The following is a 20,452-nucleotide window of genomic DNA, read 5'->3' as shown; positions in this document are numbered from 1 at the left end:
CGCTGGGGCGCGGGGGACTCGAAGGAGGCTGGGGTTCGTCTCCAGACACTGTGATTAGAGACGCAGCCTCTAAGTCTGAACTCGTCCTCCACCTCTCCCAGCCCCACCGCCTCCGGTCCCGGAGACACCGGCAGCTGGCTGTGCCGCGGGTGGGCGCGCGCGCGCAGACCCAGAGCGCTCCACCGCGGAGGTAGCGCGCGGCCCGGCAGCCCGGGGCATCCCCGCGGCCGGGGGCGGAAGGCCAGCCCGGCGGCAGGAAGGGTCCGCAGAGCCGGAGCTCCGCCTCTCCCACCGCCCGGCTCGCAGGCCGGCACAGTGAGTGGCAGCGGCGGAGGGCGCGGCGCCAGCGGAGAGGGGCGGAGACGCGCGCGCTGGTTGGCGCGGGCTCGGGGGCGGGGCGCGCTGGGCCGGGCCGGAGGCGGGGCCGGGGCCGGGCACTGGCGTTGCGGGCTGACGGAGAGGAGTCGCGAGCAGCTGGAGCGGAGTTGGAGGGAGCGGCGGCGGCGACGAGGGCAGCGGGCTAGCGGGTTGGAGCCGCCGAACTCGGATCGGGAACGGCGGGCGAGTCGGGGCCGGGTCAGAGGCGCGTCGGAGGCCGCCGCTGCAGCCTGGGCCCCGCAGAGGAAGGAAGCCGGCCGGCGGGGGAGGTAGGCGGCGGCAACGGGTCCGGGTGTGTGTGTGCCCGGGAGGGGGAGGCTGTGCGTGCGCGCGCGGCTGCCGCCGTTCTCTTCCTGTCACCAGCAGCCGCTTCTGCAGAGCTGAACCGGGGGAGAGCGGGCCGGCAGCCGGCATCGCCGGTTCTCGGCCAGCGTTCTGCGTGCTCCGGCAGCTTCCGAGCTCCCGTTTCCCCGGTCCTCTAACGAACTGGCTCTGCGCGCCGCCGGACTCATTCGTCCCCCGAGTTGCAGGCGATCTCGGGCTTGTCCCCACCCCTTCGTTACCGCACACTTCTGAGGGTCCTTACTGTCGCCCTGCTGCAGTTTTCCGGGGTCCTTCACCGGAGGAGAGAGCCCAGACCGTTGTCTTTGAGTTAGCGGGAAGGAGCGGAGCCTCCTCTCGCGTCCTCCAGCTGCAACCAGGGTCGCTGCTCGGGCCGTTCCCCCGAGCGGGTGGGGCGGCGGTGGTCCCCGGAGCTCGCGACGAGCCCCCGCCCTCCGAAGTTTGCCTTCCTCCTCTTCCGGGGTGGGGGAAGTGCGCCTCGGGGCGGCTGGTCGCTGGGGCCCTAAAGGCGTCTAGTGCCGGCTGGGCCTGGACAGGTTGTTGGAGGCATATTTAATGGGGTCTTCGAACAGTCCGGAAATCCAGCTTTTTGTAGCGCGGGGCGAGACTGGAGGGACCTGCCCAGCAATATGGAGCCGGCTAGGGAGAGCGGGAGTGTGGCAAGCCCGAGCTAAAATATCGTGGGGAATTGTCTGGCAACCACAGCTCTAACACTCACTTCCCAAGAGCAGAAACTGCCCCGCAGATCACAAGACAAAGAGAACTGAAGAGCTCAGGCCAGCCACTCCTGTACAAATACATATTTCGATAACCAGAATTCGAGCATGAAATAGAAGGGTGTGAGTGGAGTGGCTGTTACATGTTGAATGCAGAGCGCCTGGGAACTGGATTTGGGGAATTTCTTATGCTTCCCTGAGTGCTATTAATACCGAAAAGGGCTCACTTCCACCGTTAATCCCTGGTGGAGCTGCAGCACTGTGGTATCCGAGTATGAGTTTACTTTGTATTTAGGGCTTTTATGACTTTGGAAGCTACACTTTTTTTCTTTTTTTCTTTTTCTCTTCTGTTCTTTTCTCTTTGTCATTCAGTGCGAAGTACGGCTGGATAAAGCAGTTCCGGGTTTTGAATGCAGCATAAGATTGTCATTTCAGTGTAGTGAGGTTCAAGTTTTAGTTGTTAGGCGGGATATTCACAGAGCTTACTGACCCAGGCATTTATGTTGAATTGTATTTTAATGTTTCATTAGTTTGGGTTGCGTTTCGCAACTTTAAAGATGGGTAGTTATTAGCTAGAAAAGATCGGAGAAGACAGGTTCATTTCTGAGGCACGCTATTAGAGTAATGGATCTTCAAGGTGCAAATCATGGGGCATTTGGTGAGTTCTGCGGAGAAGACCACAAATAGCTTTTATCTTTAAAAAAGAACCCCCCCCCCAATACAGGTTTTTGATAGATCACATTGTCCTTGAAATAAACAGTTCAAACCAACAGAAGGTAATTTCTTAGAAACAGAAGTTGCTTAAATTTTGGGAAGCAGGTGTTTGGGTTGTTACAAAGAAAATACCCTAAAAGTAGTTTGGGGTGGCAGTGTCCCTCTAAAGTTTGAGAAAGTGTGTTTGGTTCAGAATCAAGCTTTAAACTGGAAAGGTCAGTGGAGGAGACTACCTTATCTGCCTTGCAGAATTGTTGGGTTCTGTCATTGCTGGCCTCTTCAGCTTTTATATCCGTGTTGTAGATAGGTAGGTAGTAATCATACTTTTTTTCATAACAGTGTATAGGTTTTTGTGACTGGGAGGAAGATCTGTGTATCTCATATTGGCTTTCAAAGTGTGATGTGCTTTTGCTTTTTAACTTCCATCTTGATATGGGACCTGTTCTTGTCAGTTGCATAACAGAACTCTAGTGTACACATGTCTATCTGCTGTTTTATCTGCTTTGTAAAATGATGTTATCACTGTGTCCTTTCACATGTGTGATGCTGATGGTGTGAAAAAGCACTTCACTTCCCATCAATTAATTATATTGTCTTTTCTTAGCTATTTTTTGAAATTTATATTTATTAAGATCAGAAAATCCCCACAGCATAAAAAGTTAGTTTTGGGGAACAGAAGTGGCACAATAAGTTATAGTTAATACATGTTTTGGTTGTTGGTAGTGGTGCTGGTCACATGCATTTATCTTCTGGAATTGCCACTTGTACCTCAGCCGATTTTTGAAGGGTTTTGTATCTTAAATGCAAACATACACCACCTACCCGAATCTTGTGTTGTTAAAAGTGACCATACGTATTAATTTTTTCCATGAGTGCCTTGTAATTTTTAAGGTAGGGTGTTGGTCAGAATTTCCTTTTTTTCTTAGGTAGTTCTAAAAAGGCATCCACTCTGAAAGATTGTCCTCTTGCTCATGAAAACAGGGACAATTTCAGTTCATCTTTTGTTGTGTTTGCATTTTGTGATTTCCAAACTGCGTTTTATTGAATAAGGAGATGATGGTGAATGAGCAGATTTAAAGAAAATGATTTTATGGTCAGGTAGATGATGAAAAGCTGAGATAATGGCTGCATTTGGGGTTTGGCTTTTAATTCTCTCACCTATGCGGGATACACCACGCAGAAGAAAATGGGAAATGCTTCTTTCTGTATGTTGTCCATTTTAGACAGGCTCCCCGCAGATCTGTTTTGGAGGGCACAGGGATTTGCCAGTGAACTCAAGAGAATGGAGTCTCTTAGTGAAGCTCTCAGAAAATGAGGTTACTTACCAGTGGAAGAAACGGCTTATCAATTTAGTTTTTTACCTTAGAAGGCACAATATAAATGCTATAACCGTTTTTAATCAAAAACTTAGGTTGTAAGTAATTTTTAAAATATTCATGTTATTTATTGCTTTTTTTCTCTGTCCTAATGTGATTTCTTGCTACGCTTCTGCCAACTCTCTTATTGGAATTACTTGCCTAAAAGAATGGCGATTAAAGGCCATTTCACGTGCATTATGCCAAATGAGCTGAAAAATAGACTACGTAATTACTCATAAACTTGTTTCTTTGGCTTATGTTGGTTGGTTTTTTTTTTTCCCCCAAGTGTATAATGAGCATAGCATAGTTTCTGCTGAAAAAAAAAAATCGTGCTGTAAAAATATCTTTGGAGATTGTATCTTCCCAGCATTGTTTTCCTTAAAGTAAATCGAATACATACCCACAGGCACCTGTAGTCAAAATAGTTTTCAGGTGAAGGATCACCCCAGAGAGTGCCAAAGTGTGAAGAGACTCCACCGGTGTGCAAGAGTGAGTTAATAAAGCGAGGTGCCTGGTCAGGCGTGCCTTGCCCCTCCTCTTCCTGGCTGGACCCCAGTGGTCCAGACCCTGGACTGGTCCCCCAGAGGAGCTATGGCTGAAACCTCAGAACAAAGCTACCTTTAGTCTCTGGAGGACTCTTTTCTCTTTGAGGGCAGCTAGGGAGCCACCACCAAACCCTGTTGGAGAGGAGTCTTGGCCCCTCCCAGGTCTCGAGACCTTTGCCCAGACCTCCAAAGCCACCCCTCTCCCTCAGGCAGGGAGAGAATTAGGTGGGCAAAGTCCACATGTAGCCTTTTTGTGTCTACTTACTCTGAAAAGCAGTTGAAGGGACAGCAGAGAGTTCGTAAGCCTTTAGAGGCGGGGCAAACAAAAACTCCTAGCAAATATTCCTGTTTCAAATAAGACTTGTATAAATGGCAGTAAGGGGTGTTGAATGCTAGTAGTCATAATAGTAGTAATGGTACCAGTAATAACATAGCTGCAGTTTACTAGCTATGTAACATCAAGCAAATCATTTAACTCTTCTGTGCTTGTTTTCTCATCTGTAAAATGGGGATAAGTAATTGTATCTAGGACGGTTGTAAGGGTTCAGTGAGTTGATCTATGCAAAACTCTAAATGCTGTGCCTGGCCCGTAGTAAACTCTATGTTGGTGTTAATTATATTAAGTTCTAATTATCAAGCATGGAGCTAAGCACTTTATATATGTAATTTCATTTAATCCTCATAGTAACCCCGGGAGGTCTAAGTTTGCTTATTGTATCTGTCTCACAGATGATAAAATTGTGCCACAGAGAGATCTGAGTAACTTGCCCAAGGTTAAAAATCCAGACAGTGTTGGGGACAGCTGCCTGTGTCTGAAGCTCAGTGCTTATACTAATCTTCTCGTTAACACTTTTGCAAAATACCATTGTATTTTCACGAGAGGAGGGGGTTCAAATCATCTCCAGTTCTCTCGTTCCACGGCCATTTCCTCAGGTCTCTTCCCCGTGATGGTGCAGGGGACCGGAACGGTCAACCCCGCGGCCTTGCCTGGGTGGTGGGATATGTTTCTCAGGCCCCTCAGGACCCACAGCAGGAGCACCAGCATCTTTCTGCCAGCCTCCTTGGGAGGACTCCAGCTGGACCTGGGCCTCTCTTCGCTGCCCCTCCTAAAGCGTTCCAGTTCTGTGTCATCACTTTGCCTTCAGGAGAGTCCTGCCTCCTTGTTGTTTCACCTGGGCTCGTCTTGTACCCCGCCCAGCCCCACTGCTCCTCCAGCCCCAGAAGGGCTGCAGGCAGGAGTCTTGCCCTAGACACGCTGCTTGCCCACGTTTTGGACTCAGCCCTGAGCATCGCAGCCGGCGACACATTCTGGTCGGTTTGAAAATGAATGAGGATATCTGGTGACTGTTACTTTAGGCTTAATCTAACTTTGCTCTAACTTTGATTTTTATGATTTCCAGGCCATTGTATTGGACGGGTGAAGAGATTTTTAAATGATGATTTGTCTTTTTAAAAGACAGCGAATTTAGGTTGGGAGCTTGCCCTAGACTCACAGCTAGCCCAGGGAGGATGGAGAGATGGGATGTAGGGAAGTATGGGCTGTGGGCCCAGGAACCCTCCATCGCCTTTGCAGCCAAAGTGAAGACCCACTGTGTGCTGGGACCCAGTGCCAAACTGCTCATTGAATCACAGGACAGTATCATAGGATTGGAGCATATTCCTGCTTTACTTCAAGTGATTTAAAAATATCCTATGTTCCTGTCTCCCCACCAAGTTTGCTAAATCCTTGTCCTTTGTAAAAGGGGAATGAGTAAGTCAGCAAAGTCAGAGGACTTTTCAGAGAATTTTGTTTGGTTCTTTGCCAGAATGCCTGCGGGTTAGAGGGTTAAACTGAAAGTGTACATTCAGGCCTTTCTACATTAAGAAGTCATGGGTTCCTGATTGTCAGGCATCAGACACGATTTTATTTTGAGGAACAAAATCATAGCAAAGAGAGAAAATACACATTGATTAATGGTGTTGCAGGCAGGCAGTCTTTAAAAGGATTGAAAGACTGGAACACAGTAATTACCATTAAAAAAATTTCAAACTGTTGCATGCAATATTATGTAAGAATAAGTTATTTGTTTATAAAATTCCTTTGTATCTTTTGTTACTATAACTTATGTATGCACTAGCTTGGAGCCTAGATCATGAAATTGCATTGCTTATTTGAAAACATTGAATTATGGATGGGTGGGTATAACCCACCTATAAAGCCTTTACTGTGTTAACAATTATTTCGGAGCTAGGTGGAAATAGTTCATTGGACCGGTGAATGTAGCCAAAGAGATTGGAGACATAATCTTGTGAATCTGGGCAACATATATCCTGTCGATGTGGGTAGTTTGGGCTCCAAATTGATCCTAGAAGGGTTACATTACACAGGTGCTGCCAATGTCTCAGGCCACTGAGTCTTCTGCGGTCCTGGGGAGAATGTGAGGGTAAGAGAAAAAAGAACTTGCCAGTTATCTAGGTATGATAGTTCTTGTGACTATGGATTAATACTCCACATACTCCCCTAGGGAGGACCTGAGTTGTTAGAAACTGTGTAGTCACGGGCCTGGGCTATTGGTAGGGGGCATAAAGGCCACGGGGGATACAGATGGCAGAAGCTTGAGCTCGTAGAGCATAAGTGGGCAGGATTCCAGAAGTGGGCAGCCTTCCAGACGTGATGTGCCCAGTATTCTCTCATTCACTAGCTTATAGACTTCTTTGGCAAGGATGCATTTTACTGAAGTCTCTTTGAAAGAAAATTTGCCTTGTCCAAGATACTGGGTCCTGAACTTGATGGAACGGCTGCCAAGTTGTAGTGGCTTTTTTGGGCAGGTGTGTTTGTAAAAGAGCCACAAACACTATCAGTGAGGCCACTGTCACAGAGAGTAAATAAAAAGCAGACGTTCAGGGGCACCTGGGTGGCTCAGTCGGTTAAGCAGCTGCCTTCGGCTCGGGTCGTGATCCCAGGGTCCTGGGATCGAGCCCCGCGTCGGGCTCCCTGCTCAGTGGAGAGTCTGCTTCTCCCTCTCCCTCTGTCTGCCGCTCTGCCTACTTGTGCTCTCTCTCTATCTCTCTGTCAAATAAATAAATAAAATCTTTAAAAAAAAAAAAGCAGACGTTCAGGGTTAAATCTGAGGGGTCAGAATGTGCCGGCAAAGAATCTGCATCATTGACCCTGTGGACATACCTGGGCTGTCCTCGGTCATCAAAGCACGTTGAACTTGGGCAGTAGGTTCTAGTGGTGTCAAAAGTTGTGGCCCTGGAGCCAGACTGCTTGAATGGGATTCTAGCTCCCGGTTGCTGAGTGTTACCATGGCCAAGGTACTCAATTCTCTGTACCTCAGTTTCCTCCTCTGCAAAGTGAGAATATTGATAAGTGCTGCCTCGGGGTTATGCTGAAGAGTGAACATGTTGATACACATACAGTTCCTAATGAACATTAGATGGCAATGGTTGAGTGAGTTAATACACATCCAGCTCCCAGTAAGTGTTGGATGATGCCCATGATGACCAAGATGACGGTGACAGTCCTCGAAATGGGTGTGGCTGTTAGGAGAAAGTATGCAGCGTGGTCGAGGCACCTGCCCCTTCTCCCTGGCCAAGGCCGCTGTGCACTTTGCCGCAGGACGCTATCCAGTTGCTGCCCAGATGACTAGTCAGCGTTCCCTCTTCTCTTACAGGGTTGCTCTCCAACCTCTTAGTTGGCGCTGACTTTCAGCCAACCTTGAATTGTTTGGATTGATCTTCCTGGCCTTGACGTTGTGGAGTCCCAGAAGACAGGAATGGTGTGTTCTTATAATCCTAGCATCGTAGAAGATGAGGGTTTTTGTTGATTTGGGGTTTTTTTGTTTTGTTTTGTTTTTTGAATCAGATGAAGGCCCAGAATTCTGCACAGGATTCTTCTCCTTTTAAAAAAGTTAAGGTTCTCCTTTTAAAAACAGCGAGGGATGGGAATTAGTAGAGAAATCTAATAAGTCTTTGGCGTCTGGGTTGGGGATTGCTACTCTCAGTCATCAGGTTCCTCAGGGTTCTTTTTCTCTTTGCACAGATTTAGCCTCAGGTAACATAAGCACAGTTTTTAGGTTAGTAAAACCCTGACCAGACATGGGGCCTCTTAGTGTGGTGTCCCCTGTTTAGGAACATGCATATCTGCATGGGTGTGCTGTGATCAGGGGCCTGGTGGTGGCTGAGGGCTGTGTAGGGGAGAGAGTGATGAAGAGAGACAGACAGACAGGGAGGGAGGGGGAGGGGGGGAACGAGTGGGTAGATACAATATTCCCCATTCTGATAAGAATCTCACCAAACTGGCCCACTGGGTTGTTGAAATAGAACAAGCCATAGGCAGCAGCTGGTGGAAAGATCTATCCAACGTACTAGTTGAGGATTTTTTTTTTTCCCAAAAAGACCTACATTGCCAGGAAAAGCTAACAAAAATTTCAAGGCAGATTTGGAGGAATTAAATTATTCTTAGGCATGTTGCCTGGTTTCCAGGCATTTAGGGATATGTAAATTTTCATGTTCTTTAGAGTTCTGTGTCTCATTTGTACAGAGTACATTAGTACTAAAAATGAGATTTGCTAGTCCTACATTTTTGTGCGAATTTCTGCAGTGAATATTTAATTTGATTCTGGATCCATCAAAAGGAGAGGTTGTCTTCAAACATAATACAGTTTATTTTTCTAATACACCCTGCTGGTTGCTTTAGTTTTCTTTTTTATCTGATGACTGAAATACAAAGTTAGAATACTATCTCAAATTAATATTCTAACTACTCAAAGGTTTCCAGTGTTTGTTTTTGCTTCTTTTAATATTAACTCTAAGAGTGTTATTGTACTACCACTAAGAGGCTCTAACCACGTGAAGTTGAATACTTGACGCTTCTGCATGCCAACATCACGGGCTGTTGATTAGATTCTGCATATTAAGATGCATATACGGACGAGTTCCTATAATACTAAACTTCTCAAGTGGCCCCCTCGTTAAAACACACGGAGCTCTCTTTGATATAGCACGCTGATGTTGTGTGGCTCTCGTTTATTGCTTTGCTGCTCGGCCAGCTTAACTGAAACCTTTAAGTTGCTTTTACTCTTTATAATGAAGATAGTGCTGAGAAATGACCGGAGTGCAAAGTGTGTACATGAACGCCCTGTGCTGTTGGCAGGCCACGTGCTGACTTTCTCTCTAGAGAGTCTTTAATTCCTCTGCCTCCACTATGTTACAAGAAAAAAAAGCAAAAACTTGCACTACTTGGTTTCCCCCTACACCAGGGCTATCTGTCCAGGGTAATCTCCAGCAACCATTTCTACTTCCTCTTCAGTTCCTTAACTCCTTCAATTCTAGCGACTATCCTCAGTGTCTCTAGACTGGAGTCTGCTTTCTCAAAAGTCAGTGATGATATGGTGATGGGCAGAGCCCCGAGTCTCCTAGCCTTGCCTCACTTTCCCCTTGCTGGAGGCCCCTGCAGGATTTGGTCTTAGGGATCACCTTTTCCCACCCAAATCGTCTTATCCATTGTTTCCCAGATATAGTGTGTCTCCAAACTTGGACTTTGCTTTTAAGGTTGCATTCAGTGAACCCCAGTGTTTGATTCTTGGATGATTTTTTAACCTTCGATAGCTTTTCTTTGGGAGTTCCTCCATTCTATTGAGTTCAGCCTTGCCTTATTTGCAGCTGATCAAGTCTGTAGCGGGTTCCCTCTCTTGAATCACAGGCTAGGTTTGCCCCTGCCCCCTACACTAGCAGTTGTACGCCCAGCATCCCCTAAAGCCCACCGGAGTTAACTCTGGGTAGGCCTTCTGCTCCTGTTCTGTATTCACTCTGATTCAAGCATCACCACATCCACTCATGCTTTCTCTGCAGTGTCTGTTGCTTCATTCCTCCCCTCCATACCTTCTGCTGCCGCCTTGGTTCTTGCCCTCAGGGCCTTTCACCCACACCACTGTGGTATAGCTTTCATCCTCACCTGTCCATCCCTATGCCCGTCCGTCCCATTCACCGTAGTTAGACCGAGATTCTTCAAGTGCATCTCTCATGTTGTTGCTCCCCTTCCTCCATGCGTTTTTGGTGGCTCCCGAAATTAGACCATAGTACTCCCAAGCTCAGTGCAGGCGTGCATCGTGTCCTATAACCCCTCCCCGTCTTTCTAATCCAGTTCCAGTGCTCCCTCTTAGGCTTCCGACGCTTTGGACTGCCTGTTCTAGCTCTTCCCAGAATACGGCATTTGCTTAGTCACATCTGTACCTGAGATCGTGCCACACATTCCTTTCTGTCTTCAGATCCCTGCAGTTAGACGTGGTCTCTCCCTCATTGGAACCCGACAGCCTTCAGTCTCTGCCTGTCTTCCGCTATTTACCTAGTGTTATGGTTCCTTGTGTACCGTTCTTATCTGAGAGACATTGCCACATACCGGCGCACCTCCCACCCCTGCCTAGTGTTCTTGGAAGGTGGACTGTCTTACTAATCTTTGTTGTATATATCATGTGGAGCAGTAGCACGCTGGCCCGTGTGTGTATGCCAAATTGATTAAATACTTGTTGAATGGAAATAGAAATTCAAATTCACACAGATGGCAAAGTGTGATGTTCATTCATAAGTCTTGTTTTTCCTTTGCTAGGTGAAGCTCGCGTGTGGAGTGACACAGTCTAATCAGACGCCAGATGGACAGTGTGACAAGAGTGTCAGAAAGGATTGGGCCGCGCTGCGAGAATCAGCCTGGAGGCCAAGTGTTGACGAGCTGCTGAAAAGGAAGCCAGTGGGAGGACTGTGGGCCGCAGAGGAAGTAGCACCCTGTCTTCAGTCATACCATTGATGGAGGACAGATGGATAGCTGGACATCCGGTCACCTCTCCTCTTAAACCTTTGGAGAGTTGTCCTTTGTCCTCTGCTGGACACATATTAGGAATCTTAACTTACTCTCTGAATTCGCTTTCCATAGAAACGTAAGATCAGACTGCAGCGTGTCACCAGACTCCTCTGTTGCATGGTCACAGACTCACCAACATGAGTGCCGAGGGCTATCAGTACCGAGCGCTGTATGATTACAAGAAGGAACGAGATGAAGATATTGACTTGCACTTGGGTGATGTCTTGACTGTGAATAAAGGGTCCTTAGTAGCTCTTGGATTCAGTGACGGACAGGAAGCCAGGCCTGAAGAAATCGGCTGGTTAAATGGTTATAATGAAACCACGGGGGAAAGAGGGGACTTTCCGGGAACTTATGTTGAATATATTGGAAGGAAAAAAATCTCGCCTCCCACACCAAAGCCCCGACCACCTCGACCCCTTCCTGTTGCACCAGGTTCTTCGAAAGCTGAAGCAGACAGTGAGCAACAGCAAGGTCAGTATTCATGAGTGATTGCTTCGTGGCTTTTTTTTTTTTTTTTTTTTAGGAAAAGCCTGAGAGTTGTGTTGGGCTATCGCCCTCGGAGAAGAACTCATTTTGGCAACTTTATCTGAATTTATGTATGGTATATAAAAGCTTGGTCAATTACTGCAAGACTAGAAATTTGTGTTTGTGGGGTAGAGAGTTGGAAAAAGAAGGAGATGGTGTATGAGAACCTGTTTCGTGAGCATCTTTAAACCCTGTTATTACAGTTGCCGTGGAATTAAACACTACTGCACTCTTCCTCTTGTAATTGGTATTAATATATTTAAATAATCATTTGGGGAAAGTAGAGGGTAAGTCAGTATATTTAACATTAATTTGATGTATATGGAAAAATGTCGAGAGCAATAAAGTGACCACAGAAAGCAGAGAAGAAAGCATTGTTTTTATAACCTGGTTATCTCCCTCTTGGTTTCCTCTCCAGAAGCACTGTGGCTGAAGCTGACGCCTAATCCCTTACTCAGAATAGATGGAGAGGGAGTTCTCTTCCTTCACGGGCAGGGTCATTCATAGCATTATTGCTTCTAGTGTGCTTGGCCGTCACAAGAAAAAAAAAAATTACTGAATGCTTTTCTTAAATGGAAACCACCTTGATTCAAAACCCACTCCTTGTTTATTATTGGAGATGGTCCACACTCGAGCTTTGTGCACAGCTGGTCATTTAAGGTTTTTCTGTGTTCAGTGTCACACAGAGATAAGCCCTTTGCTCAGCTTTGCCCTTATGGCCTTTGTTAAATACTCATTTCCTCAGTAAATTTCAAGCTTTTTTTTTTCTTCCCATAATTGTTTCTTTTTTTCTCAGACAGAGGAAGGTTTGGAAAGGTAGGTTTAAAACAGGTGGACCCTACCGCAGCGGTTGCATGTTAAGTCCAATGGCGTGTGGCATTACTGTGTATTTCTGGGAGGGATTCTTATTCTCTTGTGCCTTCTTTAACGTTGGCTTATTCTGGCACATAGGAATGAGGTAACACGGGAATAAAGGAGCAGAATGCAAGGATAAAGAGCTGCCTTTTAGCACTGAGTCATAATATGACAGGGAACATTTTGTAGAAGTCAAGCATTCCTGCCTAGAGATACCTGAAGGGATGTGCCTTTTCCTCCCCTGCCTCACCCAGAAGAGATACTTGTTTGATGAACATGATACTGTACTTTATAAATAATGTCCAAATAATGTCTTTTACTATACAGTTGAAAAGCAAAAGTTAATTTTTCTTTGCAGGTAAGTCAGAAAACCTTGACTGCATATGTAGATACAGTTTTGTCAACTATTGCATTTCATTGAGCAGATAGAAGGTGTATACATTATTGTTTTTTTTTTTTTCCCCACCAAACTACGTATTTTTAATACGGCTGTTAATTTTTTAAGTTAAAAAAAAAACTTAAAGTAGGCTGATTCAAAAGGAAAAACTATTTAATTTGTCCCAGAATATAAAAGATGACAGAATCCTCCAAGTATCTGTGTTGGATTAGAGAAGATTATTTGAAAGGTGGGAAAAGGGGCATCTTGTCAAATTAGTGACCCAGATTTTGTAAAAATAATTTCTAAGCAAAATTGCATTTGATAACTGCTATTAGGTGTAACTTTCATTATAAGCAAAATGATTTTCTCTTTTTAGGTCCTAAACTATTTTGCAATGCTTTCTTTCTCATGTGATGTGGTGACAATGGAGATTTTGTAACACATGAAAAGGTAGAGTAATTGAAAATTTTTAGCAGAATTTAGGAAAGAAACCCATGATAATGTGCATTCGGGTATTAGAAAGAGTGGGCCCAAATACAACGAGAAATTAAGAGTTACTGAAAGGTTGAAGAGGCAGTATGGGGAGTGTAGTACTAAACATTAGATTTTCCAGAAGTGTTAGTCTTCTCTTCTCATTTATATAGAATTTGCCTGAAATGGGAATTCAGTAGCTCCTACTAGTTGCCTGTCACATTGAAAGGGAAAGTAGTTGTAAGGACAAACATGTATGTTGGAACTATGGGATTCTGGTTTGGAAGACTTTGCAGTGACAAATTGTGGGGCAGCAGGAGAGGATAGTTCTTTTCTTACTGTAATTGAATTCCTTAGCACTTTTTTTCTTTTTACTCCCCCCACTTGATTTAGCCTGTGTTTTGTGTTTGACTTTCTTTATTTTACTTAGAAGGTTACCCTCGAGGCCTGAGATCACATGTAGGTCTCCTGTTGAGATAGTGTCCTAGGGAGAGTTGGCACTCCCCCTGTAATGGGCAGGGGTTAGACAGAGGATGCTCATGCCTGCCTGCCTGCTAATTGTGTGGTTCTTGTCTCCTGCTCTTGGAGCCTTCTCTCTCCTTAAAAGAAAGTTGTGATTGGACTCTGGCCAGAAGTACGCTGTGTGAGGGATTCCTCCTTACATAATAGAACCCACTTTTCCACTTTTCCTGGAATGTTCCTGGAAATAAAGCTGTAAAGTTGAGCTTTTGAAACTCATTTGAAAATCTGCTAAACCTTCCACTGCTACATTTTGCATGTAGTCTCTTAGGAAGCCCAGTCTGTCGATGGAATTGAATTTGTTCATTGGTCCATTGTTGTACTTACTGGCTTCGAAGTCATTCAGTAAACATGAACTGCATCCCTATTTTGTACTGGGAAGTAGCGATGACAAATGAAGTCAAGATTCGAGAGAGAGAAATAGCATGGCTTCAGATACCGTGTCCTTTCCCCTCCCACCTCAGGGCTCTGCTTCCTTCCCTCCGCTTGGTCGGCTCTTCCTCGCACATCCCTTGGGCGACCTACTCTCCCCTCTGCTCACATCTTCTCATGGAGGCTGGCTCTGCTCACCCTGTTTCACATGGTGACCTGCCCCTCTGCTTTTGCAAACCATTTATTATCTAACCTGCTATAGAATTTACTTCCCATGTGGATGTTTATCATCTCTTCCCTCTGCCAGATTGTAGGCTCCATGACGGCAGGAATCTTGGTTGTTCCTCCATGATCCCAAGTATCTAGAACAGTGCAGTAGGTTCTCAGTGGGTAAAGGCTTGCTTTTGAGGTTCTTCGTAAATGTTCACCTCCCAGGCGGCTTGAGAGCCCTGCACTCCGTATGTCACAGGCAGGCACAGGAGGCTGCGACAGCCCATTCTGCGGTTGGAAATCACAGCTGATTTGTTTGCACATCATTCCCATCTGAGGAATCTTGCAGCCTGGACCTTGACCGTTGCATACTTTGTTCTCCAAAACTGTTATTTTCTACTCCAGTGCTTAGGAGAGGTAGTTCTGCTAGCGGGAAAGTGTGTTAAGCTGATAGAGGGTTCTGTCAGCCACTTCAGCAAAGTGATTAGAACGTGTGTCAAGATCAGCAAGGGTCCTCAGGTTTTATTTCCTCTCCCCTCCTTTCATCTCCTTCCCTTTGCTTGGGGGCTAAAATTGCTGAGAGGAGTGTCACATTTCACTTTCCGACCATTTTGTGAAGCCCTCTGTGACCTACTTTGGAGAGAACCTCTTCAGTGTTTCGCACAGGTGGAGGGTGTGCAAAATGGGTGTCCCATGGTCCTTAGGGGGGCCGTGCTGTTGAAAGACAGTGCTCCAGCTCTTTCTGCATTAGGCTCTTCAGACACTGGCATTCCATTCCCAAACACACAACCCCGTTCAACCACGGTCCCTAGTTCCTCTGTACACAGGGAAATGACGGAGGTGGAGATGTAGGGATAGGGCAATGAAAATGTTTTCCTTTCTTTCATAAATAAGCTGTCCCGTGGGGCTATTTCTTGAGACAGTGTTTTGCGATTCTTTAAAGTCATGCTAATGCACAATATTTAGACTGGTGAGATTCTAGTTAGTAACAAACTAGAATCTAGTTTATTGTATAGACCTAGTGACCATGTTAGTTTGTATCGAACATTGGAATCTGCTAACTTGAGAGACCACTTATGGATCTGAGTTCATACCCACCTCCGTCCCCCATCCACACCCCTTACCGGCTCCCACTTCGGACCCTGACAGTGAGTCCCAGGCCCCAGCTGGTTCCACATATAGAACACAAAGCACAGGGGCGCCTGGGTGGCTCAGTCGTTAAGCGTCTGCCTTTGGCTCAGGTCATGATCCCAGGGTCCCGGGATGGAGCCCCACATCAGGCTCCCTGCTCGGTGGGAAGTCTGCTTCTCCCTCTCCCACTCACCCTGCTTGTGTTCCCTCTCTCGCTGTGTCTCTCTCTCTCAAATAAATAAATAAAATTAAAAAAAAAACAAAACACAAAGCACACATTTGGCGAGGCCTATTTTAAATTTTGATCAAGGGGCGCCTGGGTGGCTCAGTCGTTAAGCGTCTGCCTTCGGCTCAGGTCATGATCCCAGGGTCCTGGGATCGAGCCCCGCATCGGGCTCCCTGCTCCGCGGGGAGCCTGCTTCTCCCTCTGCCACTCCCCCTGCTTGTGTTCCCTCTCTCGCTGTGACTCTCTCTGTCAAATAAATAAATAAAATCTTTAAAAAAAAAAAAAAAAAAAGTTTAAATTTTGATCAAAATTCTCTCTAAGCAGAAAAAGGAAAAAGCTTATAACTTGTCTTTGCTTTCAAGGTTTCCTCGGCCAAGTTATTTTTACATTTCTCACACTCAGCATTTGAGTGCCCCTCCATAGTTGTCCTTCATCGTCTAGAAAGCAAGGCTGTCATAAATCACACAAATTGACTACACTGTACAGAGGTCACAGAAGATAGTGGCCTGATCCCAAATCACACACCTTTGCTGAGCCTCATGGTCATAACACACTGCTGTTGCTCACCCAGAGAGTACCTGTGAAAGTAATTTGCTTTGCTTCTCAAATTCCTGCCTTTATGAGTTCTGTTTCCGTCGAGATGATGCCTTGTCAGAACTTTCTTCGCCTTTTCTCCTACTTAAGTGAGACTTCACTATGAAGTTAGAGGCTCGTCCTGTTGAGCTCCTCTGAATGGTGGGCTGAGACGTCGGACTTGTGGTGCTGACTGCCCATTCCGCGTTGACCGTGCTGCTATTGTGAGAAAGCAGGCCTGGTTAGAGGGTATTCGAAGATAAAGGCCTTAGAACCCTGCCTCTAACGACCCACTGGAAAAATTAATCAGAACACTAGAGATTTTGACCTCTGTGTTTAAATACGAAATGAAACACATTTCCAAAAGATATCATCAATATAACTGATTAAAGAGTAGGTCTGGAGAAAACAAGTGTGATAATTATTTTTGCTAAAATCAGATGAGCTTAGCCACTTCTCTTAAGATCCCAGAAGGAATTACTCATGTATTAAGTGACATGTTATAATAAGTTCTCCTGCTCGAGTGCCAGCATTTCTATTCTTTTTTTTTTTTTTCTGTTTCGAATCTTTTTACTAAAGTCTTGATTTTTAAGACATTTTTCCTGTGAATTTTAAATTCAATTATTTTGTCTCCCCAGAAATGTGAAGAGAAAGGCAAGTAACCCTAATTAATAGTTTGCATATCCATGGTTAGTTGAGAAGGAAATTGACAAACAGAGAAAAGATTTTCACATCTTTCCTGCTTTTTAGCAGAAAAGTTCTGCCCCGACCTGGCTGGTCATATTAGGAATCAAAAGCAAAGCCTAAGGGGGGATGAGTAGAGAGTTCCTCTTGGTACTCCCAAACAGAGAGGGAGACGTTCCTCCCTCCTTCCTCCAGTCTGTATTTGACCAGAAGGACTTGACTTTTTCTTTCCTGGAACTGTGGTGACAGTTAAGTTCAAGGTTACAGATAAGACATTCCTTGAGGAAAAGATTTCTGCCATGTTACCATGATGCGTGTCATTTAGAAACACAGAGCTATGGTGTGCAGGTTGTATTTTCTTAGGTGAGATATATGTTCAGATGATTTCATTAAGGCTTCTGGCTTTAGACATTTCACTCTGCTCTTTTTTTTCCCAAAATGGGTAAAGGGTCCAAAGTCCATATCTGTACTACTTAAATAAAGCCTTCACCCCTCTGATTTGAACAGGAGTGGAGTGGAGTGAGCCTATTTTGTCTCCTAGCAACCAAGCTAATGATGATGTTCTAATGAAATTTTCCTTGTCATAAAAGTAGAACTCTATATTCAAAAATGTTTCTTTTTTAGTTTAGTTGTCAGTAGATTCTGTGATAACTTTGACGTCCGTCTTCTCTGGTTCCTAGGTGAATGCATCTTTGTCGAAAACAGGAGAAATTCTGATTAATAAGCACTTCTCCAGTAAGTCAGAGTTTGAGAAAATAATTCAAATTCTTAAATTCAACAACAAATGGTGCCTTACATCTGCTAAGTAGCATCCAAAAAGGGGAGAATTTTGTACCTCTGGCAGAACAGAATACCAGATATGTGATGCCATTTACATATCCATGTTTTTCTTAGTAAAAGAGAACACGTTAGCAGTAGAGCTGGCTGTTGCATGTATGTGTGTCTTTGTTGCGAACACATTTCCATGAGGAATGACATAAAATTGGTTTGAAGGCTAAAGTGGGAGAAAATAACTTGGTGTGATAGCTAGAAATGAGAAGCATAATTGCATGATGGATTATATCTAATGTTTTGAGGTCTTGGTTGATTTTGTTGCATTCAGTACCAAAACAGTTCTTAGGCTTTCACTGAAACTACTCTAAATAGAGGAGGTCAGAGTGTACTGGAAGTTGGCTTTATTTTAATTCCTTGGGTATATTTCCCTAAAATGTCAAGTTTAACACAATACTGTCAGAATACTTTATAAGTGTGTTACTCTTACTAATTTCTATAAGCGACCACAGTATTTTGTTTTTACCATGATAATCCCATGCACTATACATTGTTAAAATGATCTGATAAAGTAGAACTGTGCAGTTGAAAATAAAAACAAGCAGCAGATCTTTCTGTTTAATTATGTATGCAGAACTTTGTCCCAGTGGCTTCATGCCATCTAACGTATGGCTGTCATTTTCAGGAATACCTTTCCTGGACACTGTCTTGCTTGGAGGTGTTGGCATTCATCTGCTCATCTGTTTCCATTTGGTAGCATGTATTATGTGGTGCCTATAGATTCTTCTATCCTGTCACAGTTTGATGCATATTGAAGTTCTGACTGTGAATTTATTACACTGTATTGTAGGAGACTGTAATTTGGTGATCAAATTTGATATCCAAGACAGTAAAGATGTTGGTATAAGTGAAATAGAAATCTCTGTGATACATTATTTGAGTCAAAAATTCCACTCTGCTTTGCTTCCTCTAAATTCCTTAACCCCCCCCTTTTTTTTAAATTCCTTAATCCTTCTAATCCCAGCGTTCTCTAGTTGTAAAATAAGAAATAGATACTGTCTCTTCTGACTTTTGACTGTATTTTTGTTTTAACCTTGCTGACACTTGGCCAGTAAACATTTACGTATTCCTACTCAAAGAATTGTTGAGAAACAGAAGGTGAAGGGACTAGAAAAACAAGCTAGGATGGTTGGGCAGATGTGCTCGCGTGACCTCGTTGCCAGATCTGATATGGAGCTTGGGCTGTGAGATCAGATGAGATTGTTGCTAATGAAGGTGCCAAATTGGTAGCAAGTTTTGCAAAACTGCATACTGTATGATCTTAAGATACATTTCACCAGTATGAGAACTTATGCTTTCCCTGTGTTGGTGGCCTCTCAGGAATTGCTGACATCTAAATGGGTTTGTGACTTCCAGTTTGACACACCGCAGTTCACGAGTGAATTAGATATTCATGGAATGTCTTCCTTGTACTGCGTCTCTGTGGTGTGACTAAATTTGTTGACATGATAGGAGCTCAGAGTGCCTAAGGATTTGTGTTGTGAGTTTTTTGTTAAATTCTCCAAGGCAGGTAGACAGGGTGATGGTTATAACATTTGTCTCTTCAGGTTATAAAGATTTGTTTATTCAGAGCTCTTCAAATTTGTGTGGTGGAGGTATTAGAGTATGTGCCCAAGAGGTAACATATTAGCATAGGCATTGGGCAAGGCTGCTTTGTAGTAAAGTCAGCCAGATAGTTGGGGTAGTCATCCTCATCCTCCAAGCTTTACCCCGAGGAAGGAACCTACCACAGTGCCCTCACTCTTGGCACATAGTACCATTGACACTGTTAGAAAAAGTCGGCTCCAGCTTGTTGCTGGGTCTTGAAAAATTCAGTTTTCAAAATTACTTCGGGTTGTAAATAAGATAATCAACTGTGAATCCGCATTAAACACCGCTGGGTTTATTTTTATCCCATTTTTTTAAAAATAATTTTTAATCTTTAAGAATGTTGCTTCTTTATCAGTGAATGGTTGGTTTGAAATATATCTTTCTATCCGTCTCCTAATTGTAGAAACATAGTTGAATGTTTGTATCATTGCTTTATAATTTGGAAGTATTTCACAACATTGCTAACTTGCTTTTTTAGGTAGCCAAAAAGTAAATTTCCCATTGTTGAAGGAGAAAGATTGATTCAGAAAGGTTAGAGCAAGATGACTTAATTGCTAAATAATATTGATCATCTACTGAGTACCAAGAAATGAGATTTAATGAATTTGGCTAGGATATATCAGAAGTATACAGTGTAGTCATTATACCACACTTGCCCATGGATGTATTTAAATGTTGAAAATGCCTTTTTCAAAATGTACCTTAAACTAACAAAATAAATGTCACCGAGGCTTTAAAATAAAAAAAAAAAAAAGACCATAAAATTTGCAGACTTACTATTTGCCAGGCATTCTGATAGGCATTTTATAGACGTTTTTCATTTGATTGTTCTATCCACCCTGCAAAGATTGCATTGTTAAATCATTTTCCAGATTAAGAAGCTAAAGCTCAAATGATTTTGTAAATATTTAAAAAGAAGGGGGCTTCATAGAAGGGACATTCAGCACGCAGCTGTGTGGATCTTCTTAAGCAGTCCTTTGTGAAGTTATCAGTAACTGAAGAAACCAGATAGTTTCAGCTTTTTGGGTGGTCTTTAATTATGTTTGTTTTATCTTTTAGGTTTCATTGGCTGTTACATTCATACAACCACACAACAAATTACCTTTGTTTTACATACGACTCACAGCATTTTCTCATGTCTGTTAAATATATTAAAGGTTTGAGTTACAAAGAGACTGACGAGGCCATGAAA

At 44.2% G+C, this 20,452-nt stretch overlaps 1 protein-coding gene across 3 annotated transcripts in view; it reads left to right on the top strand.

The window, feature by feature from the left end:
* The first annotated feature begins 436 nt into the window (after positions 1-436).
* The window catches only part of PIK3R1 (phosphoinositide-3-kinase regulatory subunit 1), an 80,722-nt gene continuing 60,706 nt past the window's right edge, over positions 437-20,452 (top strand). The window contains exons 1-3 of one of the 3 annotated variants that reach the window (XM_032404288.1): positions 437-647; positions 7,710-7,814; positions 10,643-11,365. In XM_032404288.1, coding sequence (XP_032260179.1) covers positions 11,029-11,365 — 337 coding nt within the window. In that variant the 5' untranslated portion in view covers positions 437-647; positions 7,710-7,814; positions 10,643-11,028. Of the gene's footprint in view, positions 648-7,709; positions 7,815-10,432; positions 10,534-10,642; positions 11,366-20,452 lie in introns of those variants that run through there. The other 2 variants (XM_032404287.1, XM_032404289.1) reach the window with 2 other exon arrangements.

Source organism: Phoca vitulina, unplaced genomic scaffold (genome assembly GCF_004348235.1).
Source record: "Phoca vitulina isolate PV1807 unplaced genomic scaffold, GSC_HSeal_1.0 scaffold6, whole genome shotgun sequence".
Lineage (NCBI taxonomy): Eukaryota > Metazoa > Chordata > Mammalia > Carnivora > Phocidae > Phoca > Phoca vitulina.
This window is presented reverse-complemented; position numbering and strand designations above follow the sequence as displayed.